This window comes from Armigeres subalbatus, chromosome 1, assembly GCF_024139115.2.
Source record: "Armigeres subalbatus isolate Guangzhou_Male chromosome 1, GZ_Asu_2, whole genome shotgun sequence".
Lineage (NCBI taxonomy): Eukaryota > Metazoa > Arthropoda > Insecta > Diptera > Culicidae > Armigeres > Armigeres subalbatus.
This window is the reverse complement of record NC_085139.1, coordinates 29,027,695-29,049,970: the sequence shown is the minus strand read 5'-3', so window position 1 is coordinate 29,049,970 and position 22,276 is coordinate 29,027,695. Positions and strand designations below refer to the sequence as shown.

The window sequence follows — 22,276 nt, the reverse complement described above, 5'->3', positions numbered from 1 at the left end:
TGGGATCAAAGCCCACAGAAGGGGACATTACCCTTCAATACCTTTTCCGAACTAAATCTATCACATGTTGTACATATGCATAATCGAGTTTCAGACATAGTAAAGACAGTTGATCAGATAGTGCTGGCAGAAACATTGATTTCTTGCATATGATTCCAACAATCAATCTTCAAAGCGTTGTAATATTTCCAGCAATGCTTATTCTTCAGAAAACTCTTTCAGCATCTCTCAGTATTGAGTCAGATGATTGAATTAACGATAAAATAAAGCCGCTAGGAGCAAAAATGCAAAAAAATACATTTTTCCATACTAATCTCCATATAAATTTCTAACGCAATGCTGTAAGTGGGGAAGCAGCCAATCGAGCTGTGTATGTGTGTTATGTATGTGTCAATGCGTATATGTGTGTATGTTCGGAAATCAGTAAAAAAAATCTACAATGTTCACAGTGAAAAAAGGACTTTTCATTTTTAAAATCCTGTATCTCAAAATCGGAACATAGTACCTCGGGGTTTTAAGCGTTCCCAATGTAAAAATGGTCAAGGAACACGCTGGTGAGGTTATTTCCTGAATAAAAATATACTCATTGGGTAAAAAATGCATTTTTCACACAAAAACTAAAAAATTGTTAATTTGGCAACACTGCACATCAACAAAATATTTTTTTATAAATTCCTTGAAAAATCTTCTTTCGAATGGTTACCTTAGATTCATTATAGACCTCACAGTTCCAGAGATATGTACAAAACAACATGATGAGTTTCATACATTTGTCCGAAAAGGGGGATGGTCTTATTAATCGTGGGGAGGTCCAATCACCACGAAATTCTGGTTTTTGGGGTATAACTCATACATAAAGAATTGGTCAAAATTTCATTCATTTCTAAGAAAGTCGATTGCACGTTTGCATTTTTTCTCGGTCACTTCATATGGAATGACCCACCTAAGTGAAATGAGTCGAGTAGAGTAGAGTGGGGCAAGAGTGCGCGTGGGGTAAGAGTACGTTTTCGATTTTTGAAGTAATAAAAAAAAGATAAACTAGCAACATTGCATCAGTTTGGCAGGTATTCTGGCCAACTATTATCATGTGTAATTGTAAACGATTTGAATAAACAACAAGGAGATATGGAATTAGATAACTTTTTGATCATTTTGCTAAAAATAATTGGGTTTCCGCAACTAGTATTTCATTACCATATATACGTTCAATCAGGTGAACATTATACCATTTCGATAACCTATTGTATAGAGTACTTTATGGTACAGAACACCAATACGGTTGGTTTTCTAGAAGTCAAAACCATTACTTGAATAATTTTTGGGACTGTGGGGTAAAAGTACGCAGGAATCGGTGGGGCAAGAGTACGCATATGAATCTTCAAGTTATGATGTCAAACCCGTATTTCCGGCCGAATTATAACTTCTTCCAAAGCGTAAAGATCAACTACTAAGAAAAAAGGGACAGAATTCGAAATTATCACAAGTTTTTAGGATAAGTTGAAGTAATTCGGTGTTAGAAAGGACTTAGCGAACAACGGACTGAAGCGAAATAATGAAATTGTATTAGGGCTTGTTGTACACCTAAACATAATACGAAAACACAATTTCATCTATAAATGATAATTTCACTCAATCAAAAGAAACTTTCATAAATTACGCAACGTTTATCTGGGAGGGGTTGCGAGATGTGTGACGATCCATATAATTTTAAGAGGATTCATACAAATAGTGTAAGATAGGGGGGGGGGGGGTGATGAAATAGCCAAATTTTACGTTACGTGATTGGTGGACTTTCTTTAAGGAAAATGCCTTTGTATACGCCACGCGAAACCTGATATGTATTTTTACCTCTGTAGTTTTTTGTATATATAGAAAACAATGGTTTTTCGTATGAAAGTGCACATTTTTAGGACCCCCGCCCCCTTTGAAAGTTACGTAATCTTAAACATTCCCTAATATATGCTCATTAAACATCAATTAAATGTTATTAACTCTTATTTGTGTTAATATATACTTAGGATCTGTCTCAATTGGATGATTAAACTCAAAATAAACTTAAAAGTGACAGTTCAATAATTATCGAATAACCCTGCTGGATGAGCAGGATTACTTTTGACAGATATCGAATCACTTTTGATCGATGTCTTATTTGAATTGTTGGGTAGCACGCAGCCATTCTTATGGCCGGGTGATTTTAAATTTTCGAACTGTCAGTTTTAAGTAAAATTAAATTTGATTCGGGAAATGAGACAGAGCCTTAAAGCACATGATTGGATAAATGCGTACTCTTACCCCACCCGATGCGCACTTTTACCCCACCGGTGGGGTAAGAGTGCGTTTTTCACTTGTCTTGCAATAAGGGTTCTACTAAAAGGAATCTCAATAATTTCAATATTTTTCCCACTGGGTAACATAAAGGAAAGAGTATATAAATCATCGACACAGATTTGATATGCAGAAGCTTGCTTCATAAGGGCCACATGATCGATTGAAAACTAAGTGCGTACTCTTGCCCCACTCTACTCTACTGGATTCACTTTGGGACAAATTATAATAACACAACAAGCATAACGAACTAAACGAGTTGAAAATAAATGAGATTTATCTTAAATATTCTTGGTATGGTATGGTCATGCATTACAGTGGGAAAGCCGAAAAATGGAATCGCCAAAGAATATGTTAATTGAAAATGATTTATTTAAAAAAAAAATAGTAAAAAAAAGAGTAGTCAAATAAGCACTGAAAATAGCATGAATAAATGATTCTCGGAACAACCCGAAGTGACACTAAATCTACGTTATGTACGATAAACAAGTAATTATTTGAATTTCTTATAATTAAACAATTTCGATGGGAAAATAAATGAAATTTCGGGGTGTTAGTTGCATGGTTTTACAGCGAATAGTGAAATATCACATGTATTGCCTACATTACTGTTATATGTATCTAATTATTTTGGATGATCATTATATATATTTCGTAATTTAGAAAATTGAGTTTTGTTTACAATATTCTTTTCTTATTATTTTTAACTCATAATAATATGTTATTACGAAATGAAATGCACTTTAGGAGATGCTACTTGATTTTTTTTACTAAAACAAATAAATAAGTAATCATTTAATTCAAACAGATGGATTCATTCAGACCGATTAAACCATTCGATACGAAAACAGATCAATCTCAGCTCGCTACCGATTGGCGCAAATAGAAGCGCAGTTTGGAGTATTATCTGGCTGCGAGTGGGATAACAGGTCAACGTGGAATGCGTAACCAACTCTTACATCTTGGGGGACCAGACCTTCAAGATATTTTTGATAACCTACCTGGCGTTCACGATATTCCTCATGTTACACCCAACCCTCCCTTCTATGATGTCGCAATTGCCAAACTTGAGGCACACTTTCAGCCATGCCGTAGACGTACATATGAGAGGCATGTATTCCGTCAAATTGCACAACAACCTGGGGAACGTTTCGGGGACTTCGTCATGAAACTACGGGTTCAAGCGGCACGCTGTGACTTCGACGTCGAGGGTAGCTTGGTTTCGGATAGTATGATCATTGATCAAATCGCCGAGAAATGCCTGTCATCAGCACTTCGAAAGAAAGTTTTGGAGAAGGACCGTCCTCTGGAAGAAGTTGTGGCAATTGGGAAAACAATGGAGGATGTTGAACAGCAATGCAAAGAGATGAGTCAACAGGAAAAGGCTACGTTTGGTGCCGTGAACAAAGGTAATTGTAGAGTCCTGCATATTAGGTTGATCATTTGTATCAGTGTATGATTGCAGAGTCCATCTAAGCCAGTGGTCCCCAGCATGCTTACTATCAAGGGCCGCATTGCCATTTAGAACTGTTGAAGCGGGCCGCAGTATAATTGCAACATTTATTTTTCATTTCAAATAGAATTTTAAAGCTAGTACAAAATGATGTTTTATCGCCGTAGTTAACTATGAGTCGATACTGTTTCTGCTCTTTCAAATTTGGCAGGGAATAATTCTTATGTATCATCATTTTTTCGGATCAGTTGGCAGAAAGTTTTGTAAGTTATTTTCTAAATGATCATATGGTCGGAGGTCTGCCAATCCACACCAAGTGCCAATGGAAAATCACCCAATTTTACGCACAAAACGTGTTGAGGTTGTAATTGTTTACAAAGCTCATTGAACTATACTCGTATTAGTAATCGAAGAGATTTTCTATCAAATAAGCGCAAACATAGATATATGAATATTGTTTTGTGTTCTTTTTACGAGCAAAGTATCACAAGACAGTCTAAAAGCCGCTTGGTGCGATTTAGCAAAACTTCGACTATTATGATTAAGATTATCTGGGGGTTGACGACTGAAGTTTTGCTATTAAGATTGATTTATTTCGGCAATAGTAGTCTTAATAAGTAGCAAATACTTTGTTGCTCCTACACTAAATAATAAATTAACCAAAACATCGGATGTAGGACCAACAACATTTTATTTTAAGGATTGTTGTTCACTATAAATTGTCGCGAATAACAACAACATTTTAGAAAGTGTTTTAGAAGTCAGGTGAACATTTCAGCAGTAAATCTGCATTCCGAATATCAATTGAATTTTCTGAAACCTTCTATTCATCAATATCAGAGCAAGTAAAAAATCTTGATTTCGTTCAAGATTTCCATAGCTTTAAATAATAGTTGATTAACAACGTGTTTCGTGGAGTTATTTATCTAGCAATTTTTCAGTTGGATTTCACCGAGCCCTTACTTATTTTTAAGAATAAAAGCATCCTTATTACGGAGCAGTGTGAAGCAGCATTATTCTTACATGAAGTACAACATTAAGCGCGTTCTAACATGCGAAGAAAAAATTTGCTTTTTAGCCCGTGGCAATAACATCGAAGTTTGTAAAATATTTATGAAGTGATGAATTTCATTAATTATGATGATAACACGATTCATACTTTATATCGCCCTTCAACAAGATAATGGTGCAAATTTTATAAAATACTCGACTTCAACAAAAAAATGGGCACAATGAAAAGCTTTTCTATGTATAATGCTTAACAGTGGGCAACATGTAGTGTATTCTCTGAAACCCTTCGTGGGCCGCAGGAAAAGGCTTGGAGGGCCGCATGCGGCCCGCGGGCCGCACTTTGGAGATCACTGATCTAAGCTGACTAACATTGACGGCCTTCCACATCCGGCCGAACGTTTGTTAGCAAGGTATGCGTGAACAATGCAGTCGCAGTGTATGTTTGCTTATGACTGTGTGAGTAAGACAGCTATTCGAGCCGAGGTGGTGCAACTACCCGAGCATACGGGTCGGTCACTTGGATCGAAGCAAGCATCGTGAACGGCAGCATTGTGCAGCACCTGAAATCATCAGTACGCTACAATTTGGCGCAGCCGAAAAGGATCAGGGTAAGTTTGACTAAAGCCGAAAGTGATTATTTTTGCTTTTCTCGCTCGGGAATAGAAAATACTTGTGCCGATACCGGAAAGTGAAAAGATAAATTAATTGTGTATGGCGACGGTGTGCATCATGCGAGATTTTTTTTTGCAAACCCGAAACAAAGATTAATAGCGAGACTGTTGAAAAGTGAGTGCATAGTAACCTGTAGTGCTGTTTTAGAAAAAGCGAGTCCGATCTGAATCGTAGCGCTGAGTAAAAGTGTAAGCTACTGAAAGCGAGTCCGATTCTAATCGAAGCGCTGAGCAAAGCGAGTCCGATCTAAATCGTAGCGCTGTTGTAGATTTAAGCGAGTCCGGTAAAAACCGTAGCGCTGTTTCATAGCAAGTCCGATGCAAATCGAAGCGCTGGCAAAAGCGAGTCCGATATGAATCGTAGTGCTGTGATATAAAAAAAAAATATAGCGAGTCCGGTAAAAGCCGTAGCGCAGTTCCAAAGTAAGTCCGATGGAAACCGAAGCGATGAGAAAGCGTGACCAATGTGCTAAACAAAATGGCGAGCAAAAGCATAGCAGAAAATGAGAAGCTTTAAATCTTCCAACGTACTGCTGGAAAATATAACACAAAATTTTCTTTTGCTCCAAATGTATCGCCACTGAATCTTTTTTTTTCTGTGCAATTTCAGATGAGTGGAAGTGAGATGTACCGAATGCCGTTAGGTGCGTTCGACGATAAAGTTGATTCCCAAGATTTGCGTCGTGAATGGGAGGAGTGGCAGCTTTGTCTCCAGGTACGTAACATCGACTCCCAACACGAAAAGTTCGTTACAATGCTGTCAGTTGGAGGAAGGGGACTACAGCGTATTTTCTTCAACTTGCGACCAGTCCCGGAGGAAGTTACACCAGAGCTAGTAAGGATCCCTCTAATGCCTTTGGAGATACCGGAATATGACAACGCCGTTAGACGCTTGGAAAAATTCTTTGTCGGCAAGCGGAATGAGAGAGTGGAACTTGAAGTTTTCCGGTCGATCAAGCAAACAACTGAGGAACCATTCAACAACTTCATACTCCGACTCCGCTCTCAAGCCGCAAGATGTGAGTTTGCCGACCGCGAGGAGACCGAGATCCTTCAACAAATCACGATGGGAGCTAAAGATGAGAAAGTCAGGGACAAGGGGTTGGAAAACTCTATGAACTTGGACGAGGTTATAAACTACGCGATAAACCGTGAAATTTTAGTGAAACAAAGAGAGAAACTCAAACCATTCCGAAATGAGCCGGATCTGAACAGCGTACATCCGAGACAACTCCGGAACAACAATAGAAGCCCGAAACGGAACTCGAAGGTGTATCCACGATTTGTGAAACGGCGTGATGTGAGACGTGCAGAATCAGAAGGCAGTTATCCGAGAATGCAGTGCGAGCGCTGTGGATCGTTCCGACATAATAAAGATTCTCGTGAGTGCTACGCCCGAGGAGCAACATGCAATCGCTGTGGGCAAAGAGGACATTATGCCAGAAAATGTACGGGAAATAGCGCGGAGCAGAGAGCAGGACGTTTTCCCAGACGTGTAGTTGAGCGCCATACGGAAGAAGCAAACTCGTTGGAACCCTCGGAAGTGACATGGAAGGAAGAATTGCCTCATCGCCCGACTTCTGATGATGTGGCTAAGGTAGAATAGTTTTTTTTAATGGACACTTTGTTATGTAAATTTCCTTGAACAGTTTAATCTTAAGATTGTTGTATTTGAATTTGAAGTTGAATTAAATCAAACGATAAACATTTCAATTGATACATTTTATTTTGCCAGGTGGATTCTCGAGCTGAAACTCTTAATGATGGATCAGTATTATGTCGGATTGATAATGTTCCGATAGAATTCCTTGTTGACTCTGGAGCCTCAATAAATGCTGTGACGGAGAATGTGTGGAAAGAGATAAGGTCGAGCAATGCGAGAATTTTCAAAAAGAAATACAACTGTGATCGACGATTTCATGCCTTCGCTAGTAATGAACCACTAGAGGTTTCGGCTGTATTTGAAGCCTGGATATCGGTAAACCCATCCAAACCCACGACATATGCGGAATTTTTCGTTGTCAAGGAAGCACGTAAATGCCTTTTGAGTAAAAGGACATCTGAGGAACTGCGCGTTCTCAAAGTTGGGCTTGACGTTCTTCACGTGGAACCAGGTTTCGAACCATTTCCAAAGTTTCCTGGTGTCCTAGTTAAGCTATCTATTGACCATACGGTGCCATCCAAAAAAGTGGCATATCTGAGGGTTCCGTGAACGATAAAATCCAAGAGATGCTGCTGACCGATGTCATCGAGAGAGTAGAGGGTTCTCCAGAATGGATATCCCCCATGGTGATAGTGCCAAAAGGAAAGGACGATGTCAGAATATGCATTAATATGAAGCTCCCGAATGAAGCGATACAGCGCGAACACTATCCTTTACCTATTATCGATAGCTTCCTGAATCAACTAAGGGGATCGAAGGTCTATTCACGATTGGATATCACGTCGGCGTATCATCACGTGGAGCTCCATCCGGAATCTCGTGGCGTCACTACATTCATGACAGGTAAAGGACTGATGCGATTCAAACGCCTGATGTTTGGAATCAACTGTGCGCCCGAGATTTTCCAAAGGATTATGACGGAAATGCTGGCGGATGTTGATGGCGTAATCGTTTATATCGATGACATCATCGTATCGGGGCGGACTAAAGAGGAGCATGACAGACGACTAGCACGAGTGCTCGCTATTCTGGAACGTAATAATGCAATGCTAAACAAAACCAAGTGCGTTTTTGGTGTAACGGAACTCAACATTTTGGGATTTAAGGTAAGCGAACATGGTATTAGCCCGTCAGAGGAAAAAGTAGCAGCGGTGAAAAATTTCCGTTTGCCATCGTCTAAAGAAGAGGTCCGAAGTTTCCTTGGGCTCGTTAATTTCGTAGGACAATTTATTCCTAACCTCTCCACGAGAACTGAACCATTGCGAAAATTCATCCGCGGGGATATTGAGTCATTTGGCGAAGAACAAAGAAAAGCTTTCGACGATTTGAGGTTCGAGCTATCCAACAACGTCCGTAAATTAGGATTTTTCGATCCGAATGATTGCACCGAATTATATGTCGACGCCTCACCGGTAGGGCTGGGTGCTGTTTTGGCCCAGAGAGACAAAAACAATGTGCCAAGAATCGTTAGCTTTGCCTCTAAGGGCTTAACAGCTGCGGAGAGAATGTACCCCCAGACACAGCGCGAAGCTTTAGCGGTTGTGTGGGCGGTTGAAAAATTCTACCTGTATCTTTTTGGTTTAGAATTCACTATATTCACGGATCACAAAACCCTGCAGTACATATATGGCGGAAAACACCAAAATGGCCGACGCGCGTGCTCAAGAGCTGAGGGTTGGGCTCTTCGCTTACAGCCGTATACTTTCCAGATAAAATACATTCCTGGGGCTACCAACATTTCTGACGTACTCTCTCGATTGGTAACTGAATCAGGAACACCATTTGACGACCAAGCTGAGCACTTTCTATTTGCCATAGAGAATACGCCCTATGCAATCACCTTGAAAGAAATTAGGGAAGCAACCGCTAGTGATAAAACGCTGTTATCAATAATGAAATGCTTGGAGACTGGCGATTGGCCAACTGAACTGTATCGCTACCAAGCTTTCTGTAAGGAACTAGGCGTGGTCGATGGCATAGTGATAAGGGACGACAGGATTCTTCTTCCGGATAAGTTACGACAGAGAGCATTACACATTGCTCACAGAGGCCATCCAGGAGTTGTAGCAATGAAGAGAAATATAAGAGAGAAAATGTGGTGGCCGTGTATGGATCGCGACGTGGCTGATACAGTACAAGACTGTGCAGGATGTGCAGCTGTAAGTAAACAACATCCCCCAGAGCCCATGCAACGCAAAGAAATGCCAGAGCGAGCCTGGCAGGATATTGGAATCGATTTCTTCTCTGCCAAAGAGTGTGCGACATTTTTGGTGGTGGTTGACTACTACAGTCGATTTCTAAAGGTGATCGAAATGAAATGTACAAACGCTGCCAAGACGATAGAAGCACTAGAGGGAATATTTCGCGATCATACCTACCCGGAAACCATTCGGTGCGACAACGGCCCGCCGTTTGCCAGTGATGAGTTTGCGGGCTATTGCGAGAGCAAGAATATTAGATTAGTGCGCACCATTCCTTACTGGCCCCAAATGAACGGCCTAGTCGAGAGGCAGAATCAAGGAATACTACGTACATTACGCATTGCGAAGGTGACCAAAAATGATTGGAGGAAAGCGTTAGAAGACTACGTTTATATGTATAATACAACACCTCATTCGATTACCGAGAAACCGCCAATGGAACTGTTAACTGGTCGTCCGGTAAAGGATCTTTTGCCGTCCCTTCGGACTGATCCTCATTGGCGGCGCGATGCGGACGTACGCGAACAAGATGCAATGCGAAAAATGAAAGGAAAACTCTACGCAGACGGACGCAGACAGGCAAAAACTTCGGATATCAAGGAGGGTGACATAGTTATGTTGCGAAACTATGAGACAGGTAAGCTTGAACCGAAGTTCCGGATGGACAAATTTAAGGTTCTCAAGAAAACTGGCAATGATACTATTGTTGCTAATGATGAAGGTGTTATGTATCGACGGTCCGTTACGCACTTGAGAAAGTATCCCTCATCAGATAAAACAAACTCACATTCCGAGGAAAATTGTCAGAATTCACAACAACCAGTGGCTGAAACACAACAAAAAGAAGCAACAAGGAAGCGAACACATGACGAAGAGAAAGCAGGAGATGATGAAGTACCAAGAGAAAAACGTCCTTCAAGAAACAAGAAGCTCCCTCCGCGGTATTTGGATTGATCTACCACATTTTCTATCTGTACTTAAGATAATTGAGTATTGAATAAAATGAATTTGTTTTTTTTTATTTAACTTATTTTGTGTATGAGTTTATTTTTTTTTTGGGAGAAGAGGAAGGATGTAGAGTCCTGCATATTAGGTTGATCATTTGTATCAGTGTATGATTGCAGAGTCCATCTAAGCTGACTAACATTGACGGCCTTCTACATCCGGCCGAACGTTTGTTAGCAAGGTATGTGTGAACAATGCAGTCGCAATGTATGCTTGCTTATGACTGTGTGAGTAAGACAGCTACTCGAGCCGAGGTGGTGCAACTACCCGAGCATACGGGTCGGTCACTTGGATCGAAGCAAGCATCGTGAACGGCAGCATTGTGCAGCACCTGAAATCATCAGTACGCTACAGTAATCAGCAGAGATTTCTCCAGAGAAAAAATCCATATCAGACTGGTGGATCACGGCCTTCCGACTCCCACGGAGATCTCAAATGTCGAAGTTTTGTTCACTTTGCAAAATGGTGCACAAAGCGGATGAATGATGACCCAAGCGGAACGCCACTAACTAAACGGATCAAGGCAGTGAGTGAGACGAATGTTCCTATCAAATCGGTCGACAACAAAACAGCAAACAGCACAGGAGAAGACATTTGCTACGTGATGGGCGAAAATGTGTTCAGATTCAGGGTCGGAGGAGTCGGAATCAAAATGACCATTGCCTCGGGAGCTGCTGCTAATCTCGTAGACATCGATACATGGAACACACTACGTGCGAAGGAAGCTAAACTGAAATTCAGCTCCTACGCTGACCGATCGTTCAAAGCCTATGGATCATCGACGCCACTTAATATCATCGGGATGTTCACAGCAGTAATCGAAGCAGGGGACAGTCAAGTCGAAGCGACTTTCTATGTCGCCCAGAATGGTAAACAAAGCGTATTAGGAGACGAGACAGCCAAACAATTGAAGGATACAAAATAGGGTACAATGTAGGATCGGTTACATCGTTGGAGAAATTTCCAAAAATAAAGGGAGTGTTGGTGGAAATCCCTATCGATCCAAACGTGAAACCGGTTCAGCAGCCTTATCGGCGAGCACCTTTCGCCTTGGAATCAAAAATTTCAGAGAAACTACAGAGCTTGTTGGATCGAGACATTATTGAGAAAGTTAACCAGCCGTCCGCATGGGTGTCTCCCATTGTGCCCGTCCTGAAGGACAACGGAGAGATACGCCTCTGCGTAGATATGCGACGAGTGAACAAGGCCGTCCTCCGAGAAACTCATCCCTTGCCAATAGTAGACGAACTTTTTGGTGGAATACATGGTGCAGTTTGCTTTTCGAAGCTGGATGTCAAGGAAGCATACCACCAGGTTGAAATTGCAGAGAGATCGAGGGAAATCACAACGTTCATTGCAAAACAGGGCTTATTCAGGTAAAATGTCTAGTGATTACAGTTAAATGTACGATGTTTGAATTGGATTTTTTTTCATTGTTTTTCTTTTGGAAATAAAAAAAAATGTTTTGAAATAAAAAAAAATACTATATAGATTTAAACGCCTCATGTTCGGAATAAGCTGTGCTCCAGAATTATTTCAAAAAGTGATGGAGTCCATCCTGGCCGGATTAGATGGAGTTGTGGTGTATCTAGACGATGTTTTGATTTCAGGACGGACTCAAGAAGAGCATGATACCCGATTAGCTCTAGTTAAGGAACGTATTCTTGAATATGGCATACTTTTGAATGAAGAAAAGTGTGTTTTCGGTGCATCTCGAATAGAATTTGTGGGCCACGAATTGTCCAGTGAAGGTATTCGTCCAATGAAAAGCAAGGTAGCCGCAATTGCTTCATTTAGACTACCTTCGAATGTGTCAGAGCTACGAAGTTTTTTAGGGTTGGTGACATATGTCGGACGTTTTATTCCCTTTTTGGCCGATAAAACTGCAGATCTACGAAATTTGTTGCGCACGGGGGAAAAATTCGAATGGCAAGACTGTCACTCAAAAGCATTTGAAGAGATAAAAACAGCCATTTGTAATTCAAAATGTCTTGGATATTACGATCCAAAAGACCTTTGTGTTGTAATAGCAGATGCCAGTCCAATAGGGCTGGGTGCCATACTACTTCAACAGGAAGAAGGTGGCCAAACAAGGATCATTTCATTTGCAAGTAAGGCCTTGACAGAAACTGAGCAGAAATATTTCCAGACAGAGAGAGAGGCACTTGCCCTAGTATGGGCCGTCGAAAAATTTCATCTGTATCTACTGGGCAAAAAATTCAAGCTAGTAACCGATTGTAAACCATTACACTTCCTTTTCAAGGAAAGAACCAAACCATGCGCACGGATAGAGAGATGGGTGTTACGTCTCCAAACGTATGATTATGAAGTAGTTTATGAGCCTGGAGCAAACAACTTGGCAGACGTCCTTTCTCGGTTATCGGTGTCGAAAACATCAGAGTTCAACATTACAGATGAAAACTGTATTTATCAATTGGCATTATCCGGGATTCCAGCGGCTATCACAGTTGAAGAAGTGGCAGCTGCAACTGCAAACGATGCTACTCTGCAGAAAGTAATTGAAAGCTTGAATACAGAGTTTTGGACAGAACAAACCAAGGAGTTCAAATTATTTAGCTCTGAGCTTTGCGTGGTGCCCAATTTGTTATTGAGAGGCGATAGGCTTGTCATCCCAGATACGCTTAAGGGACGAACACTTGAAATCGCTCATGAATCACATCCAGGAATGGTGACGATGAAGAGAAGACTTCGGCAGAAAGTCTGGTGGCCACAACTAGACAAACAGGTTGAGGATTTCGTAAAACCATGCAAAGCGTGTACCTTGGTGTCCACTCCTAATCACCCAGAACCTTTAAGTCGAACAAAAATGCCTGAAAAGGCATGGGCTGATTTGGCAATCGATTTTGTCGGACCGCTCCCTTCTGGCCACAATCTGCTCGTTATCATCGATTACTTCAGTCGATTTACGGAGATAATCATTATGAAGCAGATCACGGCCAGCTTGACTGTCAAAGCATTGCACGAAACCTTTTGTCGTTTTGGGATGCCAGAGACACTGAAAACGGACAATGGTCCTCAATTCAGAAGCAGTGATTTCCTAAGCTTCTGCAAGTAATATGGTATTGAACACCGAAGGACAACTCCATACTGGCCCCAAGCCAACGGGGAAGTTGAAAGAATAAATAGATCAATTGGAAAGCGCTTGAAAATCAGTCAAGAAACCGCTGATGCTGATTGGCAATGGGACCTTAGATCTTTCATTTTGATGCATAACTCAACACCTCATTCAACAACAGGGGTAGCACCATCGTCACTAATGTTTGGGAGGAAACTGAAAGATAAACTACCCGGCTTGATGCTCAAAGGAAATACGATACTCGAAGAAGTCCAGGATCGGGATCACGTGAAGAAAATGAAAGAGGCAGAATATGCAGATGCACGACGAAGAGCAAAGCTAGATGGGGTGGACGTGGGGGATAAAGTTGTTTTGAAACGGGTTCAAAAAGAGAACAAGCTTTCGTCGAATTTCGATCCAGAGGAGTATAAAGTAATTGGTCGCAGAGGCACGGGTTGCAAGTTACAATCAACAGAATCGGATAGAGTCGTTTATAGGAACGTATCGCATCTGAAGAAGCTGTTCCCAGCTGTAAACTATGAATCGGCTCTAATCGAGGATCCTAACAATGCAGTAGAGATGGGTGAACACCAAACTGCATTTCAACACGAGAAGAGTATTTCTGCAGATGCTTCCACGGAGGCGACACGGAACACAACTAGTGGCATAGCACGCAAAGCACCATCATCATTCCAAGCACTAAGCGATAACTTGAAATAAATACCGCCCTAAAAGAGAAATTAAAAAACCATCATACTTAAAAGATTTTGATGTCAGGAATTTTGAATAATAACGAAAGGGAGAACAACAACAGTAGTATCGTACCTGTTCAAATGATATATATATAAACCTTGAATCGTCCTCACCTACTTATGTATATACCGTGTAACTTGAGATTGTACTTGTTAAAAGAAGAATGGAAATAAAGACAGTTGAATTTTGACTGCTATCGAGAGCACATCAGCGCGTGTTGTTATTTCTCGAATCCGATTTCGCCGCGACTTTACAAAGGGCAAAACACCAAAAGAGGTTATGGAGTGCAGTGCGGTTTTCTGGGAACGTTGCCACGAGCTGCAGGACATATTGAGCGGCTGATGGCTCAGATCAAACAAGGCGAGGCTAAGATTCAACGCCTGGCGTAGAAACGCGGCATGACGGTAAGCTCGCAATGGTTATATGCATGTGATTTGTAATATTTTTTTTGTATATAAATATTTGTGAATAAAAATAATAAATAAAATAAAAACGAAATATTCAATTTACAATACGTACAATTTTAAGCTGACATACCATACTTAAATTGAAAGCGCACATTACATGTTGTTTTGAAAGCTAAACTGTTAATTCGAAAGTAAAATACACAATTAGTTTTGAGAGGAAAAATGTTATTTCGAAAAGTCAACTCCTGTCACAGTTCATTCTTGCACTTGTAGATTTAACAGTCTCATACTTTCTACTGAAAATCACTAACTAATTTTCTTAACTTTACCAACATTTTTTTAATTTTACCAACGATTTTTTTTTGTGTGTATAAAAAAAACAATGTTTTTTCGTTTGAAAGTGCACATTTTTAGGACCCCCTCCCCCTTCGAGAGTTACGTAATATTTAAACATTCCCTAATATATGCTCATTAAACATCAATTAAATGTTATTAACTCTTATTTGTGTTAATATATACTTAAAGCACATGATTGGATAAATGCGTACTCTTACCCCACCCGATGCGCACTTTTACCCCACCGGTGGGGTAAGAGTGCGTTTTTCACTTGTCTTGCAATAAGAGTTCTACTAAAACGCTGGGTGGTGCGGATAGAATCGATTTGGTTGTCAAACTGAAGCCAAAATTTTCTATTGTGCCGGAGCCAAACATTGAAGATTGTGGTTATGTTCGTTTCTGATCTAATATTGAGAAGTATTGTTGTTATTTGGGGAAAAAATAAAAATAAAAATTTGTTTGAGTTTTGTATTCTTTGTAACTAATATTCTCACATTATATTTCGAGTGAGAAATTAGTAGAATGCAACTAAAAAGCACTCGTTACGAAATTTCACGAGATTCAGCAGCTGATTGGTGCATGAATGTATGTAAACAATTGTAAAGTCATGTAGAGTCTAGCGCATTTGTGCGCCCTCATGCAGTGTGGAAAGAGAAATTCGAAGAGCGGGAAATGTTTGACAGCCAAGTAACTGCAAAATAATTTTGTTTATGGGAGTGATTTCAAAATATCCCTCCACTCGCTTGAGCGCAGTAAAGCGGCTCTATCCGCAGCACCCAGCTAAAACGAATCTCAATAATTTTAATATTTTTTCCACTGGGTAACATAAAGGAAGAGTACACGAAAAAAAATTTTCTTAATAAATGTATTCAGCGGAACACATACATTTTTGCCATTGCGTTTTCTTCATAAACCATATGCGTTATTGGGATGAAAGTTATGAGATACCCTTTAATTAAACCACACGCTTAGATGGGATTACCTAAAATTAGGTTTTTATTTTACCTAATATTACGTAATGGATGTTTACTTGAATAATCGGTAAAAATTAACGTTAATTTTCGTTATTTTTTACCAAATTTAGAGTATTGTGCCTTATCAAGTAATGACGTTACTTTTTACCTAAAAATAGTTCTTTATGGACTTTGTTAAAAACGAATCTACACTGCCAAAAACATCTTTATAAGATATATGTGTCGCCGTTATAAATTTTTGCAATTGCTCCACCCTAATATAATCGATATAGAACCACACATAAATTAAATAATTGCCAATTCGAGACCACACATAAAGTTTATTTAGATATATATTTTATTAGTAGTTCGCGTGGAGAATGGTTATGTGTGCGCTGATATACATCATAAGTTAAATCTATGGATTTTTGCCATTAATTATGTGTGGATTTTTAGTAGTGTATTAATATCTATTGTGGCTGTTGTTGCTGATCCAGATTCTAAGTATGTATTGATATTTTTTGGCGGCTTCTTCCAGCTTCCGAGATTCCGGATTTTTATTAATCAAAAGAGATCAAAAGTAAAGGTAAGTGGACGATTTAGTATGAGACGATTTTTTACCGCACTATTTTCATTTTCAGAAATTTTGATAACTGTTGAATATTTGTCGCATACGGAACCGCCATATTTTTATCCTGCAAGATTTTCCACCCATCTGAACTTCTTACTTCGTCCCTTCTGGATCACAAAATCTATCCCTTCCGACTGCCGAGCATCCATTCAATCTGACTGACCAAACTTGTATTCAAAATGAGGGTGAGTAGCTGATTGTCGTAAGTCGGGTTTGGAACGCAATATTCAGTAACATTTTCCATTGCAGAAAACCGGAAAACCATCGAAATTCTCCGTACACGGAACCACCGAGTTTTCCGGCACAAAGGCAGGCCTGTTCGAAGCGTTATTGTTATTGCCGTTACATGCATCGAAACTTATCAAAGATTACAGCGTAGATTTGCAGCCTTTTCAGAATAAGGCTTCAGCCAGGAATATACCACACTTGAACATGGGATAAATATTAATAATAATAAAAAAAAAATAAAGTTTTTTGGGCTTCCATTTGACATCCCACAGTTGCAATTTCATCCTACCAAAATACATTTGACGTATTAATTCAAATCCGTCTGAACAGGAAGAAACTGGGAATGTGAGATAGATATATCAGAATGTTTTTCCTTTTCTTTTGAATATACATATTTAAATCCGGGAAATGAATTCTATTTCCATTTTTTCTTCAAAATCACAATAAAGAATAAAAACCTAATTTTCGGTAAAATTTACCGATCCCAAGAGGTAATTTTTATCGTTTTTGCAGGTCCAAAATAAAAAATAAAAACCTTTTTTTCGGTAAAAAATAACGATTTTAATCGATAATTTATAACGATCATTCTTGTTCACCACCATTACCTACATTTAGGTAATCGATGATTACCTATATTTTAGGTATGTGCACTTTAGTTCGATTATCGGTATTTTTTTACCGACTTTTAGATTATCCAGACTAAGCGTGTAGAGCAAGATGCAAACACCTCACCGAGGTTGCTCAGCCCAATAAGCCAAATTTGAGTAAATTCAATATTCTCTATTTTGGGTTGATTAAGGTCCGCTTTGGATAAATTAAACTCAGCTTTGGGTAAATTGTTCACATGGGATTAAAGGCAAACTACCTAGTGCCAGAAAAGTCATTTTACTCAAATTTGGGTTATTGGCCCAAACCACGGTTTTGAGTGCAAACAACCCTCTTTTGGGTAGTTTTGGTTTTCAGTGTAGGCAATAACACTGTGTATAACAAGTTTTAAACAGTATCTGACGAAACTCAATTTTCCAATAGTTAAGCGACTTTATTCAATTGTTTTTAATAGTTGTCCAAAATCTTAAAGAGTTTGTCGATCGATTGATACAATAATCAACAAAATCGGTTGGAATATAAGTGAGTTATTGGCCCATACTTCCTGATCACTTTTCGTGACTGTCTCAGATTCTGCTTAATAAACCTCCCCCCCCCTTCTTATGTATGTTTTCCCGAAGAACGTATTCTACGTCAAAATTCGTATGCTTTCCCGTGCAATTTTGTTTCAAATCTCCTCCATCGACTTCTTCTTCTTTATGCAACCTTAATTCGCTAATTTCCGTGCAACAAATGAGAGTGTTTTCACAAAACTGCACCTACGAGATGAGCAAAAAAAAATACCTGAAACATGGTCCAATGCACCGAATGAACACAATGACGTTTGAGACGGGCGCTGTTTACTAAAAATGAACACTTGCATGAACTCGATGAATGAAAAAGTATTCATTCTTAGTAAACAGCGCCCGTCTCAAACGTCAATAATGAACTCAGTGCATTGGACCATTGTAGCACAAAATAAAACTACGAACCTGACATTTCCGACAGACTTCGAACTAGACGGAAGAGCGAAGTTACTACTGCTGCCAGCAGCTCCCAGATCCATCAAGGGCTGCGGATTACCAATCTTTTTTCCGATTGAAGCGCCCGGTTTGATCACTGTTAAGTCCAAGATCAACAGATTTGGAAGCATATTGCGATTCAAATTCGGAGTGAAGTAATGACGATTAATTTGAATTACAGTAAACTCTGCTAACTGACCGGCTTCGTACAGTTCGTTCAGATTTTTGGCCAAAACAGTTAAACTATACTGGTGCAGCTCATCAGAGATCGACAGTTTGACACGTTCGGACTGATTGCTGATTCGTTTCGATCCCAGAATTTGTACCAACGGTTTTTCCAACATATGTCCACGTATCATATCCTGAATCGAGAAAAAAAAAATCAACTTATTTACTAGCTTCTTAAAATGAATGATTAAATTACTCACGGCGAGACATCCGATGGTCAACAGTCTGTTGGCGCTCATTCTTTCATGCGACATTTAGCAAATCGTACTGAACGCAAATCATCTTGAACGTATATTTTATCGATATTACCACATATTACTGTTACACTTATTTCCGCTCTAATCTAATCTCATATGTACTAGCGCAGCCTATACTTGAAAGCATTCTGGAAAGTTTGTGGTATCTATAAATTTATTGGTATAAGGGTTGCTGACGTTTAATCATCTTTCGCATTCAAGCGCATGGGAAGGATAGGATTTGTTTTCATCGGGAAACGTATAACTTGCCCCCTTGACTATATGTTATATGACTATATGTACTATATGTTCAGCGGTGTAAAGCACTCCACGTCACTCCCAAACTACTTCCAGCAGGAGCTCATGCTAAGAGCTCATAAACATGTTTTGTGACGGTGGCATTTATAAACTACGCTCTAATTGAATTTTCGCTCAAAGGCCACACTGCCAATGAATCAGCCGGATGACACACAACTATGCTTCTGGCTCCAGCATAAAATTCACGTTATTATTTTGCTGTGGGCGTTATTCTCGGATACAATATTGTTACCAAATATTCAAATTTGGTTTGCACCGTACTAACCGTGTTGTTGTGTTGAATGACGGTCTTATTACAATTAAATTGAAAATCGAACACACATTTTTCACGGCACGGAATACGTGGTACATAACGATAATAGTAATAAATTTAGTCAAATCGCTTAACAACAATTACTCCATCACAGAAAACTAGTCCTGAAATGATGTTTTTGTTTACTTATTTTGAATTGTCAGTGGGGCCCACCTCGCGCTAACCCCAGAGATGCTAGCCACCATTTTTCCCATTGCCCAGGAAACAATCTGTGAGATGTTAGTGTCTCGTTAGAGTCTGTTAGCTATGTTGCTTCCCGAATGTATACATAACCATTTTTATGATTTTATGCTGTTGCAATAGTATTCGTACGTGTCTATTTTCGATTTTGACAGTTTGCTTTTGTATCAGCCGAGGTATTGAAAAAAAATGCGGAGATGAAAAAAATCTCGAAGCTCCCGAACAGGTCCTGAAACGAAACGTCTGGTCCGCGGTCAGGATGCGCTTCTTCCGATGACTCGTGCCGTACCGGGTAAGTTTTGTTTTTATTTTCATAAAAAAAATAATTGCCAAGAACTTTATTATTTACAGAGGCCGTATGGATGCCGGCATCAATGTGGTTGCGGCACTTAGAAAAATCATCGGAAAAATCTATTGACGGCGGATGCGATAAATTTGCCAACGATTTTGAATGCGGATTCGAATAAACCGTACGCTGCTGATCGATCTGCCGCTGGAGTTTATTGAGCAAGTGCTGTGCGTCTGATTATGATGATATTTAAGTCACGAAAGCCGTGTGGATGCCTGCCTCCAGAATGAATGTGCTGCAGCGAGAAAAACGGCACCAGTTTGAAAGCCCTTGAACAAAAGATACCAGCAATTAGTCAGGTAAGTTCTGTGTTGATGTCCATGAGGTTGTTTGACTTCATAAAGATTTTGCCTTTTACAGACAATGTTGACATGGATGCCGGCATAATTATCGGATGAGTCAACCCGTGTCCGTGCTACACAAGCATTTTAAAATCATGGACTTTAATTCAGCGCCAGGAATATGTGGAGGCAGGATGATATCTATTGTAAAAAAAAGGGATGAGCTCATTTGAATCCGAACGGAAAACATGATCAAAACGATTTAGTATAGGGATTCTAGGTTTTCCGAGTTAGAAAACATTTGATCAAACTCTAGTTTGAAACAACAGTACATATCGAACTATTTAATTTTTCGTTGGAATTCCTGGAGGAACTTCCTGGAGGATCTTCCTGATGGAACTTCCGAAGGAATTCCTAGAGAACCTCCGGAGTAATTTCTGGAAGAAAATTTGGAGGAATTTCTAGAAAAACTTTCGGAGGAGCTCCCGGAGGAAAGTCCGGAGGAATTTCTGGAGGAACTTCCGAAGGAACTTTCGGAGGAATTCCTGGAAAAACTTTTAATTTAATTTTAATTTAATGTTAATCTAATTTTAATTTAATTTTAATTTAATTTTAATTTAATTTTAATTTAATTTTAATTTAATTTTAATTTAATTTTAATTTAATTTTAATTTAATTTTAATTTAATTTTAATTTAATTTTAATTTAATTTTAATTTAATTTTAATTTAATTTTAATTTAATTTTAATTTAATTTTAATTTAATTTTAATTTAATTTTAATTTAATTTTAATTTAATTTTAATTTAATTTTAATTTAATTTTAATTTAATTTTAACTCTTGCGAAATCTCAGAAGTAATTCCTGAATGCTTCTTTCTTTCTTAAGTAACTCCTGGAGAATTCTGGAGAAATCTCAGTAGGAATTCCTGGAGGAATCCTCCTTCGAGGGAACTACTGAAAGTATAAGGAAGAAATTTCTGGAGAAAGACCTGCAGGATGAATTTCAATAGGAATTCCCGGAGGAATCTCCAAAAGAATTCCTGGAAAGACTTCTGGAAGAATCTCCATAGAAACTCGTGCAGAGATATCCGAAAGATCTCCTGGAAGATACTCCGAAAGAACTTCTGGAGGAATCTTCGAAGGAACTCTTGGGAAATCTCAGAAGTAATTCCTAAATGCTTCTTCCAAAGAATTGCTGGATGCATCTCCAAAGGAACTCCTGGAGAAATCTCTAGAATTATTCCAGAAGAAATCTCAGTAAGAATTCCTGGAGGAATCTCTCAAGGGACTCCTAGAGGAATCTTCGAAGAAACTACTGAAAGTATTAAGATAAAAATTCCTAATGAAGCTTTGAAAGACCTGCTAGGAAAATCTCAATAAGAATGCCTGGAAGAAGCTCCGAAAGTATTCCTGGATGCATCTCTGAAAGAATTGCTGAAGGAATCTCTAAAGGACTTCCTGGAGGAATCTTCAAAGAAACTTCTGGAAGAATCTCCGAAGTAATTCTAAGATGCCTCCCTGGAAGGATTCCTGGAAGAATCTCCACAGGAACTGCTGGAGGAATCTCCGATGGAACTCCTGGAGGAATCTCCGAATTAGTTCCAAGATTCCTCCCTGGAAGAATCTCCGCAGGAACTTGTACAGGGAGCTAAGATAAAATTATAATTTCATAATACATTACCTTAATTAAGCTAAATGTGGTTAATCTAAATGTATAACAATTATTTTGGTAAATATAGAAAATTTCTAAGACGATTTTTTATTGATAATTTATTTACATTCATCTGTTACTCGAGGCAGTTATGTATATTATGTACATTCTGCCTCGGATGACAGCTGAATGTAAATAAATCAACATGAAAGCCCTTTCAAAACAACCCTCACAACTCCCTAACCGCTCACTGCGAAACATTGCTAACGTTATACTAAAGTGAGGCTAACAGGTTAGATTAAATTATGCAACTTACATAAACATATCTAACAAAGTGTTGCAGATCTGTCTAATTTTAGTCTCATTTTACCCTAATGTTAGTGAGAAAATTAGAGTAACT

The 22,276-nt window shown here is 39.1% G+C and overlaps 2 protein-coding genes and 1 long non-coding RNA gene across 4 annotated transcripts in view; 2 read left to right on the top strand and 1 right to left on the bottom strand.

The window, feature by feature from the left end:
• The window catches only part of LOC134223290 (uncharacterized), a 59,735-nt gene extending 40,390 nt beyond the window's left edge, over positions 1-19,345 (bottom strand). Inside the window, exons 1-3 of one of the 2 annotated variants that reach the window (XM_062702449.1) lie at positions 18,749-19,345; positions 18,520-18,682; positions 18,291-18,417 (exon numbers count right to left, since the gene is read on the bottom strand). In XM_062702449.1, the coding sequence (XP_062558433.1) occupies positions 18,291-18,417; positions 18,520-18,682; positions 18,749-18,802 (344 nt within the window). In that variant the 5' untranslated portion in view covers positions 18,803-19,345. Of the gene's footprint in view, positions 1-18,290; positions 18,683-18,748 lie in introns of both variants that reach the window. The other variant, XM_062702443.1, reaches the window with a different exon arrangement.
• On the top strand, positions 3,491-7,067 carry LOC134213420 (uncharacterized). Its single transcript, XM_062692468.1, has 3 exons — positions 3,491-3,734; positions 5,273-5,397; positions 6,071-7,067. The coding sequence occupies exons 1-3, from the start codon at positions 3,491-3,493 to the stop codon at positions 7,064-7,066; spliced, it is 1,365 nt and encodes a 454-aa protein (XP_062548452.1). The 3' UTR covers position 7,067.
• Positions 16,007-16,993, top strand: LOC134208216 (uncharacterized). The gene is made up of 3 exons (XR_009978554.1): positions 16,007-16,440; positions 16,496-16,670; positions 16,735-16,993. It is a non-coding gene; the product is annotated as an uncharacterized LOC134208216 (long non-coding RNA).
• Positions 19,346-22,276: the final 2,931 nt, after the last annotated feature.

Excerpts from the sequence above, each read along its gene's own strand:
- LOC134213420 (XM_062692468.1), top strand. The coding sequence starts at position 3,491 with ATGAAACTACGGGTTCAAGCGGCACGCTGTGACTTCGACGTCGAGGGT. Across the intron at positions 3,735-5,272 it reads GTTTGGTGCCGTGAACAAAG|GTGGTGCAACTACCCGAGCA; the intron begins GTAATTGTAGAG and ends ATTCGAGCCGAG. Across the intron at positions 5,398-6,070 it reads CGCAGCCGAAAAGGATCAGG|ATGAGTGGAAGTGAGATGTA; the intron begins GTAAGTTTGACT and ends GTGCAATTTCAG.